General features: G+C 55.1%; 2 protein-coding genes across 2 annotated transcripts in view; one reads left to right on the top strand and one right to left on the bottom strand.

Annotated features, from left to right (window-relative positions):
• Positions 1 to 11624, top strand: part of SEMA7A (semaphorin 7A (JohnMiltonHagen blood group)) — a 139710-nt gene that overhangs the window by 4633 nt on the left and 123453 nt on the right. The window lies entirely within an intron of this gene.
• On the bottom strand, positions 7886 to 11229 carry LOC134160290 (cytochrome P450 1A5-like). Its single transcript, XM_062612181.1, has 6 exons — positions 10337 to 11229; positions 9794 to 9920; positions 9176 to 9265; positions 8965 to 9088; positions 8515 to 8601; positions 7886 to 8309 (listed from the first exon to the last, which is right to left on the bottom strand). The coding sequence occupies exons 1-6, from the start codon at positions 11180 to 11182 to the stop codon at positions 8003 to 8005; spliced, it is 1581 nt and encodes a 526-aa protein (XP_062468165.1). The 5' UTR covers positions 11183 to 11229; the 3' UTR covers positions 7886 to 8002.

Below are 11624 nucleotides of genomic sequence, written 5' to 3'. Positions count from 1 at the left end.
GGGGGAGCGGGGTCCGCCCGGGGCGGCGGGGCCTGCTGGGAGGAAGCGGCGCCCGGAATGGGAGCGCGCCTGCGCCGGCACGGCTCGGAGCGGAGCGGCGCGGAACGGAGCGGAGCGGGGCGGAGCGGGGCCGCCACCTGCCGGGGGCCGGCGCACCCGCACCGGGACCGGCACCGGGACCCGCATCGAGCCCCTCCGCTGTGCTCCTGCCTCCCCCCCCCGCGGGTGCCTGCTCGGTGGGCGCGGAACTGCGCTGAGGCGGTACCGAAAGAGCGTTGAAATACACGTGAAGAGCGGCTGCTGCTGCGGAGCCAGCGAGAAATAGCAGGGAAATGTGCAAGTAGCGAAACGCCATCAAAATACTGTACTATTACTGTACTATATTGTGTGTAGTCTGTAGTATATCGTGTATACTATGTACTATATATAGCATATACACTATATATGCTATATATGTATGTAGTATATAGGCTACGTATACAACATACTACATACTATATCCTATAACAATAATAATATAATAACAATGCAATATAATACAATATACTAATGATATATGATATAATAAATTATGTGATATTGTATCATAGAATGGTTAGGGTTGGAAAGGACCTTAAGATCATCTGGTTCCAACCCCTCTGCCATGGGATATCCTTTCCTATCCTCTTATGTATAACCTGATATAATGTAGCATAATTTAATTAAGATATGGTATGACATAGTAATTTATATAACATATAAATAATATAATGTTACATGCAATTATACAATATAATTTACTCATAATGTATGATCCGTGCTATGCTATGATGTGATATAATGTGAAATGATCTTTAAGGTCCCTTCCAACCCAAACCAATCTACAGTTCTATGTTTCTATGGTATAACATCCACAGCAACAGTAACAGCAATCGTGATGATAATGACAGCGATGCTGCTGATGGGGTGAGGGTGTCAGGGCACAGCTGCAGTGGGGTGGGAAGCTGTGGGTACCTTGCACTGCAGGCACTGTGTGGCCAGGCCTGAGAACCTGCCTGAGGTGTCGGGGTTGTTCCAGCAAGGGAGCAGCGTGGAAGGAGGGATGGGAGAGAGGAAACAGTGCTTGGGCATCCTGCAGTGTTTCCTTATCCACCACCGCGTGGGTCCCTTGGGATGGTCGGGGTTTGCTCCATCCCTGGGGAAAGGCACAGGCCCATGGGTGCTGGGCAGGACTCGGAGCCCCCCCTTCTCACTGGGAGGCCTCGCTGGAACACCAAGGTACAAAGGTGCCTCAGCACCCACACCGAGGTGGCTGCTGGTTGTCACTTCCTCGCCCCCTTAGGGCAGAGCAGGAAGCCCAGGCACCGGCCTCCCTCCACTTTTTGGCTACCCCTCACTTCACCCCATGCTTTAGCATCCCGCTGCTGAACCATAGGTGCCCCAAACCCATCCAGTTGGGGAGGAGGACAATGCCAGCAGCTCCGCTGGCCAGGGAGGCTCTGGAGAGCATCATTGCATGGGAAGAGATCACACATTGAGTGTGGTACCTTCAAGGAGGTTGGGGAGGGAACGGGCAGGAACTCTTCCCACCGTCTCTGCTCCTCTCCTGCTGGATAAGGGATGAAAGCTCACAAAGACACTCCAGAGTACCAGCCCTGTGTGGCTATGAGGGGAGGATGCTCTCCCTGGGATGAGGGGACCACGAAGAGGTGATGGAGATGTCTGTGATGGGAACAAAGGGACTGCAGAGGCCAGTGGGGTGGGTTGCAAAGCCCAGCCTCTCTTTAGGGAACACATCCTTGTTCCTGTAGAAAAGAAAGAGCCAAGGACCTGCTGGTGGAGCTGGGCAGCCCAGAGCCTTTGCTGCCCCAAGCTGCCCCTGGGACCTGGTGGGTTCATGGGGCACCGGGGTGGGGGGGAAGGGGCTCATCCTCACACGGTCCCTGAGCAGAGCCGACCTGGGAGGAAATGAAACCAGCTCATGCATCTGTGTGCACCAGAAACGCAGCCACGGAAGAAAGCCCCAGCCTGCCCACACACCCCAGTGCACTCACCCGCACTTGCACGCTCACAGGGGGTTGAAGTGGGGTGCCACAGGAGGCCAGAGACAAGGAAGAGGGGCAGAGGCAGGTTTTTCCATCCAGGTGTTTCCATCAGAGGGTGGGGATTTCTGTGTGATAGGAACTGAAATCACAGGATCCCAGCCTGGTTTGGGTTGAAGGGACCTTAAAGCTCCTCCAGCTCCACCCCCTGCCACAGGCAGGGACACCTTCCACTAGAGCAGCTTGCTCCAAGCCCCTGTGTCCAACCTGCCCTTGAACACTGCCAGGGATGGGGCAGCCACAGCTTCTCTGGGCACCCTGTGCCAGCGCCTCAGCACCCTCCCAGGGAAGAGCTTCTGCCTAAGAGCTCATCTCAGTCTCCCCTCTGGCACGTTCAAGCCATTCCCCTTGGCCTGGCCCTACAGGCCCTTGGCCAAAGTCAAATATCCCCCCTCAGATCAACACTGGGTCTGCGATTCCACCTTCCCTGGGTCTGTGAAGCAGCACAGGGCTAGGAGGGTCCCAGCTCTCAGATGAAAACAGCAGGCATCAACCCAGCTTGCTGGGGAGTCCTGCCCCATCCCAGGTTTTCCCAGTCCATCAGACCTAGGAACAGGGAAACACCCCAACGAATGCACAGCTACGAGTGCTCAGAGCTGCTGTCAGGGCCTTTCTCCCCTCTGAAGGTCCATTCCTGCAGCCCCAAGACCATCAGCATCCCTGATAACCTGGGAAGGGTCTTTGCTTGAGAGTGGGTGATCTGACTGGAAGGGAAGGATGGATTTGGCAGCACCAGGAGACAAGGATAGCCATCTCCTTGCCGTGCACCAGGAGAGGGGGCCCTTCAGCTGCCGGCAATCACCAGGAATAGAGAAAACCATAGAAAGGGGGGGGGAAAGCAACAGAGGAGCTGGGAGTAAACTCCCGACTGGAGTTGAGGGAGGGAAAAGGGAAAGGGGAAAGGGAAGGGTTGCTGCATTGGATATACTAGGCAGCAGAGAATCCACAGGCGGTGCTGGGAACATAAGAGGGAGGCTGGCCTGGAAGCTCCCGGCTCATTCCACCCTGGAGAATCCCCTTTCCAGCTCCAAACGCCCCGAAGGGAGCCAGGTTCGGCTGGTTCCGCGGCTCCCAGAGCTACGGGGGTAGCGGGGACATGGGATGCTCTGAAGGGGCGATCAGTTCCCTCTAGACCCCCCTTCCCAAACGCGCATCCCCAAACCCGCCGTTCAGGGATGCCCCTCGCTCCTCTGGCTCCGCAGCACTGCGGAGCTGCTGTGACCGGTGCCACGGGAGGGCGTCCACGTCCCAGAGCCAGCGGGAAGGGAGAAACCGCGTCCGTGAATGCGGATCCAGCCTTGGCTCTCGGGGAGGCTTCTCCCATCCAAAGCCTTCTCGGATGGGGAGAGCTCATTCCAAGGCGCGGGATCCTCGTTTCCAGGCTGGTTTTAATGAAAGCAGAAGAGGAGCAGGCTTGGGGATGGTGCCTCTTGGGGGTGGCTTCCCCCCTCCTGCATGGGAGCTGGAGACCCCCTGCACTGCCTGCCCCCCCCCCGGCATCCCCTGCTTTACCCACCCTGATGGGGCACAGCGAGCTGATTTTAGGGTCATGAGAGCAGTGGAATGCTCAGCTGGGACCCCTTATTGTGGGGACAGTTAGTGGGGGGTCTATGGGGAGAGATGAGAACACATCCCCTTGTGTCATCCCCCTCAGAGCTTCTTTTCTGCCACCCGATGCCAGCTTCGGGGCCATGCAGGTGACTGCCAGCCCATAATACACCCTGGCTGTCCAGTCCCCATCCCGCTTCCAAGGCCGGGTTTGAGGAGCATCTGAAATCCCAAAGGCTTTTGGCTCACACTGCCAGTGCTTTGGGACCTGGTGGCCCTGGCTCCATGGGGACACGTCTTTGTGGCTGCTTGTTCTTGGCCCCACGTGAAATCATGCCCGTACCCATGCTGGGGTGGGCGACAGCCAAACCTGAGCCTATTCCAGGAGCCTGGAGCTTTGCGTGCGGGGAGTGGTTATCTCTGCATCTCCGTTGTTCCCTTCTCAACCCGGGGACAAACTCCGTCCTTATCCGCTTTCATGTCTCTGATTAACAGGTACCTTGTACCTCTAATGAACCCAGGGCAATCGATCTGCCCAGACACTGTCTGCTTTCCAGAGGGAAGAGGGAGGTGAGGGATGGGAGGAGGAAGAAGGGTTCATACTGATCTGGGAGCACTCACGGCACAGGGGCAGAGCCATGGTTTACATGTCCAGCACTCTTGGCTCAAGATTCCCTCCATCCACAGGTCCAGCAGAGGACCAGCATCTCCTCCAACCCACCGCAGAGGGAAACTTCACCAGGGGAAGGTCCCATCAGCTCCAGCACCCCAGAAGGTGAGGGCTGCGGAGAGATTTTCACCCCCAAAAGGCAGAAACCAGACGTTATCCCCACTGTGAAGCAGCTGGTCCTGGGGAGAGCCCCACGCTGTCCTGATGGAGTTGCAAAGAGAGAGATGGTGTTTGGGGGGTTCCTTCTCTGCGGGAAGGAGCTCCCAAAGCCTGCTGGTGCAGCAGGCAAGCAGGACACTGGCACAAAGCCCACCACACTTAGAGGATGTGTTGTCACCAGCTCAGAGGGAGGTGTCCCCAAAGCCAGTGGCAGAAGGAAAGCACCTACTGCTCAGAAATAGAGCTTAAGGTGTGATTCAGAGCTTTATTTTAAGCTCTAGGGCATCAAGGCATGCTATTTTTGGTGTCATGGGACTGCCACCAGTGTTGGGGACAAGCAGCAAGAAGGAGACACCCAAGAGTTAATCCCTGTGGGGAGATGGTTCCTGATAACACATCTCACAAACAGGCAAAGGAAAGAAGTTGGAAACACAGGATGTGCTTTTAATGAGGAGGGTCATTACGGGCTGGAGCAACTCCCCTCTGCCTTCCATTGGGGAGGAAGAGCTGCAAGGGAGCTTGTCTGGGGTCTCTCATGGCAAGGAGGTGCCACCACCCCCGATGCTGGCACCAGGAAGGAGTCGGCTTGAGGGACCTTGCCCAGTGGGAATGAGGGAGCTCTGGAAGAGGAGCTGGAGCCCAGTGGCCAGGGCTGCTCTGCTGACTCAGGTTGCACTGACAATCAATGTAATTGGCCATGGAGTGATAACAGCTCCTCTGGCTTATCACCACCCCGGTGCCAGTAAGGAAATCACCCAGCACTTGCAGACTAGGCAGGGAGTAATTAAAGGCCCTAATTGAGGAAGATCATTAGGGAAAAGCAAAGGGATGGGAGCTGGAGCCCCTTTCCCACTGTGAGCAACTGCGGCTTTCACAGCCGTCATCAATGGGTTTGTTTATCAGGAGGAAATGAGGAAGAGGAGGCGGTGAAGAGCAGAGTTCCTGCACCTCAAAGGGAGCGGGGGGTTCAAGTCTTGGCTTGGGGTTGGGGTGGCTGGGATCAAAGGGACACTTTGACTGCATCATCCCCAGCTGGGGCCTCACCTGGGATCACTGCTGGAGGGACCAGGATGTCCAAGGAGATGTGTGAGTGCAGGGACATCACACCAAGGTCTCAGGGCACCCTCCTGCCTGTGCAAGCTGCCCAGCAAGGTCTCCTGCAGCTGCATGGCATGTCTCCATTGGCATCAAGTGGAGGGAGAGGTGCCAAATGAAGATGGGGCTTTGTAAAGCAGGGTCTTTTGCTTCCAACACCATGAAGAGAAGGGCTGTATGGGGAAGAACAATCGCCTGCCCATTTGTTTCCCCTCCAGCCTCTTCCCTTCTCCATCCTCACACTGGGGTGGCTTCTCCTGGGTCTCTGGTCTTGGGGGACCAGCCTGGCAGCAGTGTCCCCAGTGGAGGCAATCAGCCCTTGATGAATGTGTCTTGGGGAGACCTTCCACCACCAAGGGGCTGTTTCACCTCAGTAATGTTAATATTAATTTGCTTATCTGCCCTGGGGCTATAAAACACTCATTTCCAAAGGGAAAAGAAATAATCCCCCTGCTCTTTCTTTGTATCTGTACTCACTTATTGCGGATCTTATCAGCAGGTAGAGCAGAAAGTCACACAATGGCCCCAGCTCTGGTCCTACAGCAGCACCAGCGCTGCATGTTCCCACTGTGGCTGATATGGATATGATATGGAGCCTCTCCACCCCATGGGGATGGTGACGCACACTGCTGTTGAGTCCCTGATGATCCCAGGGCTCTTCTGAATCACCAGGTTAGGGTCTGAGAGACCCAGATCCACGTCCAGGGTGATCCCAACCATTCCCCTGTGGTAGGTGAATGCCAGCTTTGGGGTGTCTCTTGTGGAAAGGTGTTCGTGACTCTCTTGCCTGGACCTGTGGCCCTTATCAGAGGCAGTGGAGATGTTATTTGCCTGATGGATGTCATAGGTTGTCCTAAACCATCCTTCTCCTTTTCCTCCAAGACCTGGGGCTCAAGCCACACTTTGGACCTCCTGGTCCCTCGCTTTTCCTGCAGTATTGGGGTTATGCCATTAAGTGATGAATCCAAAGCCAGTCTGACACAGAGTGAAGCTTCTCGGGCTGGTTCAATGCGTTCAGGTAGGTCTGAGGCTGTATCTGCTCAGGGTTGCATCACACGCTGGTGACCAGGCAGGGCCTGGACACACAAAGACAGAGTTACTCCTTTTCTCTCAGGCTTGTTTAGCGGGTCTGAACACCTCCCTGCTCGCACTGGAATCTCCCTCACCTCTTGGGCAATCGGCTTCCCCATTTTCGTCCCCAACACGCTCTTCCCTTTCTGTCTGTTCTTGGAAGGTTTTGTGCAATGTATGGTGAGTGACTGGCAGTTGGGGCTGGCAGGAACTCCTATTGGTCAGGGTTTGGGGCTCTGCAGAGCAGATACCACCCATGGGAATGGTGTCAAGAGCAGTGCGTGTTGCACTGGATGGTTTGACTTGTTCCTGCAGCGCTGCTTGCGTGCAAGTAGAAGCAAAGGAGGCATCTGGCTCTACTGGCATGGGCTGACTGGCAGCCAATGTAAACTCTTGGGTTGGAGTTGGAGGAAGTCCTGTTCTCCTCTGCCCCGCTGTGATAACATCCCTTGCTCTGCTCCAGAACACCGACAGCTTGACTTGCTCAATAGCAACGGTTAAAGGTGTCCTTCCTCCCGTCCTGCAGGGCCAGCAGTGACTGTGGTCAATGAAGCCTCAATGCACTGGTCCCTGCAGAGAGGCTTTGCCCCAGCCCAGTTTGTTTGGAGGATCCCTCTCATTCTGCTGAAGAAAGGAAACTGGAGAGCCCCGGGTGCAAGGCTGATTGCTCCTCAAAGAGTTCCTCTATGGCATAGATCAACCTTTCCTGGAATGGGGTCCTAGAGACATGGCAGGTCAGCTAGGCAATGAAAACCAGTGGAGAAGCAAGGGAACAGGCTGTGCTCGGAGGACCTGGAGACGTGCTTGTATTTTTCCAGGGGGTTTCATTTTCCCTGCAGACACATCTACAGTGAAGGTGAAAATGAGCCCAGAAATAGTGGTACTGGACCTCAATAATAGTTGATAGTCAATAATAGTTAATCCTAATAATAATGATAGTTGGCTGGACCTCAGTAACGACACCCTCCTCTCCACCCAAACTTTGGGCATCAGTTCATCCAAGATCTTAAACACTGATGGAGGCCATGGGATTATGGCATGGGTTGGGTGTCCTTCAGCTACCAAAGGATACAGCCCAGTGGTATTCAGATAGTTTGGTTTGGGGTACATTCCCTTTCCTTCTAGCAAAAGACCATTCTCACACCCCATAAATGTGCTTTTGCGGTACCAGGACTAGATGTGATGGTATATCCAACACTAGAAATGCTGGAAAAATGAAGAAGCAAGAAATGCTACAAAGTGAACAAGACAAGGCAAGGAGTTCCGACAGCTTCAGTTTATTTCATCATCCCATATAGCTGTACCAGACCCCGTTTTGCTCCAAGGACACGCAGGTCTTTGCCCTTCCGGTGATATCCAGGCAATGGATAGGCTCTGCTCAATTCATGCTCTTCATAGGGAAGCGCTGCTTCACCTGGAAGTGCTCACACCGGTGGTGCTTCACGGTCAACCCATAGAGTGGTGTCATGTCCACCTGCTTGCCCTCCCGCACACTGAACTCCAGCTGCTGCAGCAAGGTGGTCAGGAAGAGGAAGACCTCCCACCTAGCGATGGTCTCCCCGGTGCAATTCCTCTTCCCCAGGCCGAAAATCAGCACCTTCATCCCTTCCGCCTTATTCACTTCGGTGCCATCAGCACTGAGGAAACGCTCTGGCTTGAAGGTCCGTGGATCCTTCCAAAGCTTCCTGGAAGGGAATACATCAGGTGGTGAGATGCTGCATCCTGGCCATGAGTGTGGAAGGTGGGACCTGCCAGTAAGAATATCCCTATGTTTAGCAGATGCCTCTCCCTTTTAAAGCAGGTTGACCCCACCTCCACCCAGGAAGATAACAGTGCAGGAAGGGTCCTGTTTGTCACTGTTGGAGGCTTTCTGCCTCAGGAGGTACTTACTCATCATGGTTTACTTGCCACTGGTTGATGAACACGCAGCGGTCCTTTGGGATGTAGTAACCATTCAGCACCGTGTCCCTGGTCGTGCTGGAGAGAGAAAAGACTCCCAGAGTTTGGGAAGAGGAAAGGTCCTTCTGCATCCTCAGGAGACTATTAATGTGCTCCTGGTGCTGGTGAAGTAAGGATGAAGCCCAAAGGGATGGCTTCATGAGGGACATTCGCATTGTCAGTGAGCAGGATTGGACAACCCCTACCTAAGCTGGGTGGTGTATTTGCAGTGAAGTCAGCAGAATGGCTCTTTGGGAGCTCCTACATGGAGCTGTGAGCTCCCCATGGCCACGAGCATCCTACCGGTCAATAATGATCTCCCTGCCTCTCCCTGCACCACTGACGAGATGCTTTGAGCCCACCTTGTCCCTCCACCTCCTTTGCAGCCCCAGAAGCCCTTACCTGTGCGGGATGGTGAAGGGCATGAAGGAGGAGTGCCTGAACACCTCCAGGATAAAGGCTTCTGTGTAGGGCAGCGCGCCTCGGTCCGACAGCCTCGGTCTGCGCTCCTGGCCGATGGTCTGGTCTGTGGGAGGTTGAGAGAAGGGAGAGGTTGGGGTCAGCCTTGGACAGGGAGGTTTTGGCTCCAGGGGTAGCAGGTTCCTGGACTCACCCAGCTCTTCCTGAATCCTCTTCTGGATGTGGGGGTACACCACGAGGTACATGAGGCTCCAGGACAGGGCAGTGGTCACAGTGTCAAAGCCTGTTCAAAGAGGAAAGCGTGTGGATGAAGTCTGCACAACACGCAGGGCACCTGCCCTGCTCTCTAACCCTGCCATGGAGCGGTCTGGGGTGGCTAAGGAGGCATACAGTGAGACTCGGGTTCTATCCTGTCAGAGAAAGCCTTGCCTGCACAGTCTGCTCTCATTCATCCTGATTCACCCCTGCGTTATGTTGGGTTCGCAGGAATTCTCTGGAATCAGGGGAGTTTCCCCAAGTAGCTCAAAGATGAATCAATGAACAGACATCTCCCTCAACCAGGAGAAGCCACCCTGGCTTGTGAGACTTGGCTGAGCCCTTCTCTTTTCCCTAAAGCCTCTTCCCAGAGCTGATGCTCCATGCTGCTTCCCAGGGGTGTCCCTAAAAGGTCAAGGAAGACCAGTGAGCTGCAGAGTGAGTGCTTAGACCCAAACTGGCTGCCTGGTGTTGGACAAAGCTGGGTCAGACAGGGCTATAACACGAGGAGCCTGAGGAAACCTGCAGTAGTGAAGGAGCCAGTGGGGAAAGGTACCTGCTCCAAAGAGGTCATTCACAAGGTTGACAATCTTCTTCTCGGGGACCTGCGCCGCAAGGTTTGTCGCCGCTTTTTTCTCCAGGCACTCCTCAATGAGGGAGTCAGTGATGTCTCGGATGTAGTCCTGAGAGGGAGAGAAGACAAGCCATGGCAGCAGAACCAGCGAGGAATGGGTGTTACTGAGCAAGCACCCCGTGCTGGAGGAGCCGAAGGCTGTATGAGCTCTGGAAAACATCACCTTTCAGCCCCCACGCTCCCTACTGCTTTTGCAACCTATGAAACCAAAGAGATGGTTCTCCAGGGCACAGATCAGATGGTCAGCCTACAAACCAACTCTACCACACACGGCTGTGGAGGAGGAGGACTGCAGTGCTAGACTGCACGTGGAGAGACTGCAGGTGGACTTGACCATGCAGTGATAACTGCAAGAAGGTAGATGTCCACTGATGCTTGGCTGCAAGGAAGCCAACAACGCGCTACCAGAGAGGGGCAGAGAGCGTGGATGCACGTGGTGCAGGTGAGGGTCCTGCAAGCTCTTACCTTGTCGTAGGTCTGGTAGTGCTCTTTGACAAATTTCTGCATGAAACGGAGGAAGGATTTGTTGAAATCGATGAATAAGCGCATGGAGCGGCTGGGAAGATACCGGAGCAGGGGGATGAAGTCTGCAGGGTTGCCAGAAGCAGCCACAGCAGCAAACCGGTCACTGGTGTTCACTATATTGAGCAGCTCCTGGTCGTTGTGGTCGTGGCGCTTGCCAAAGCACATGGCGCAGATGACGTTGGCCACGGACACCACCAGGTACCGGTAGGGGTCGAAGCTCTTCTCCTCCTCCATGAGCTGCAGGAACTTGGTGACCAGGTACTCGGCCTCCTTGGACACGTGCTCCTCCAGGAGGCAGCAGGATGAGACTCTGGGGCTGGGGGTGGCAGAGAAGGTCTTGAGGGCGTTCTGGGCCAGCTTCCTGCGGGCTTTCCACACCTCCTCAGAGTCAGAGCTGAAGGTCATGCTCTGCCCATCCGCAACGTAGCGGAAGCTGTGGAGGTCGGGGCGGCCCAGGAAGTCTTCTGCTTGCTTCACCAGGGCTTGCTTGATGGTGTCCAGCCCGCTCAGCACCAGCACGGGCCGGGTGCCGATCCTCACCTCCATCACGTCCCCGTAGCGCCGGCTCAGGCGGGTCAGCGCCAAGTGCGGGTCCTTCCTGAGCTCCAGCACGTTGCCGAGGATGGGGAAGCCCCTGGGGCCGGGGGGGCTCTTCAGCCCCTTGGGCACGCGCTGCTGGAGGGACTGGATGAGCAGGAACACCAGGCAGAACACGGCACCAGCCAGGAGGAGCTCGGTGGCCGAGACAACGCCTTGGCTTCCCACCAGAGACATCGCTGCCTTCATTGCCGCTTGCCTGCAGGAACTCTAAAGGAGTGAAGTGTTGTAAAGAGCCACGATCAGCGAGAGGTTGAGTCCTGCAGATGCTGAGAAAGGGCATCAAGTGGCCCCAAACAGTTCAGGGTGATGGAGCTGGACTTAGGGGTTTTCAAGGGGTAAAAACTGGAGACCTCTAAAGACTCCAAACCCATTGCTTAAGGGGGACCCCAGCCCCCAAATCCTGTAATGGCACTCCTTTCCCTGCAGAAGATGGGCACTCAAAGCCACACACATGCACACATTGTCTCTCACCTTGTGATAGACAAGGCTGGTTTTGCTGCCTGTAGCTCCCAGCAAAGAGGCAGAGGGTATCTGCTTGTCCTGGGAAGCAGAGGAGATCCTCTCCTGCTGCCTGGACCTTCTCCTGCTATCTGGAATGCCATGGCTTTATATGCGCTCCTTTAACTTC

The sequence above is a fragment of the Pezoporus occidentalis genome, unplaced genomic scaffold (genome assembly GCF_034315485.1).
Source record: "Pezoporus occidentalis ecotype Australia unplaced genomic scaffold, CSIRO_AGI_Poc_V1 ctg159, whole genome shotgun sequence".
NCBI classification, from domain to species: domain Eukaryota; kingdom Metazoa; phylum Chordata; class Aves; order Psittaciformes; family Psittacidae; genus Pezoporus; species Pezoporus occidentalis.
This window is presented reverse-complemented; position numbering and strand designations above follow the sequence as displayed.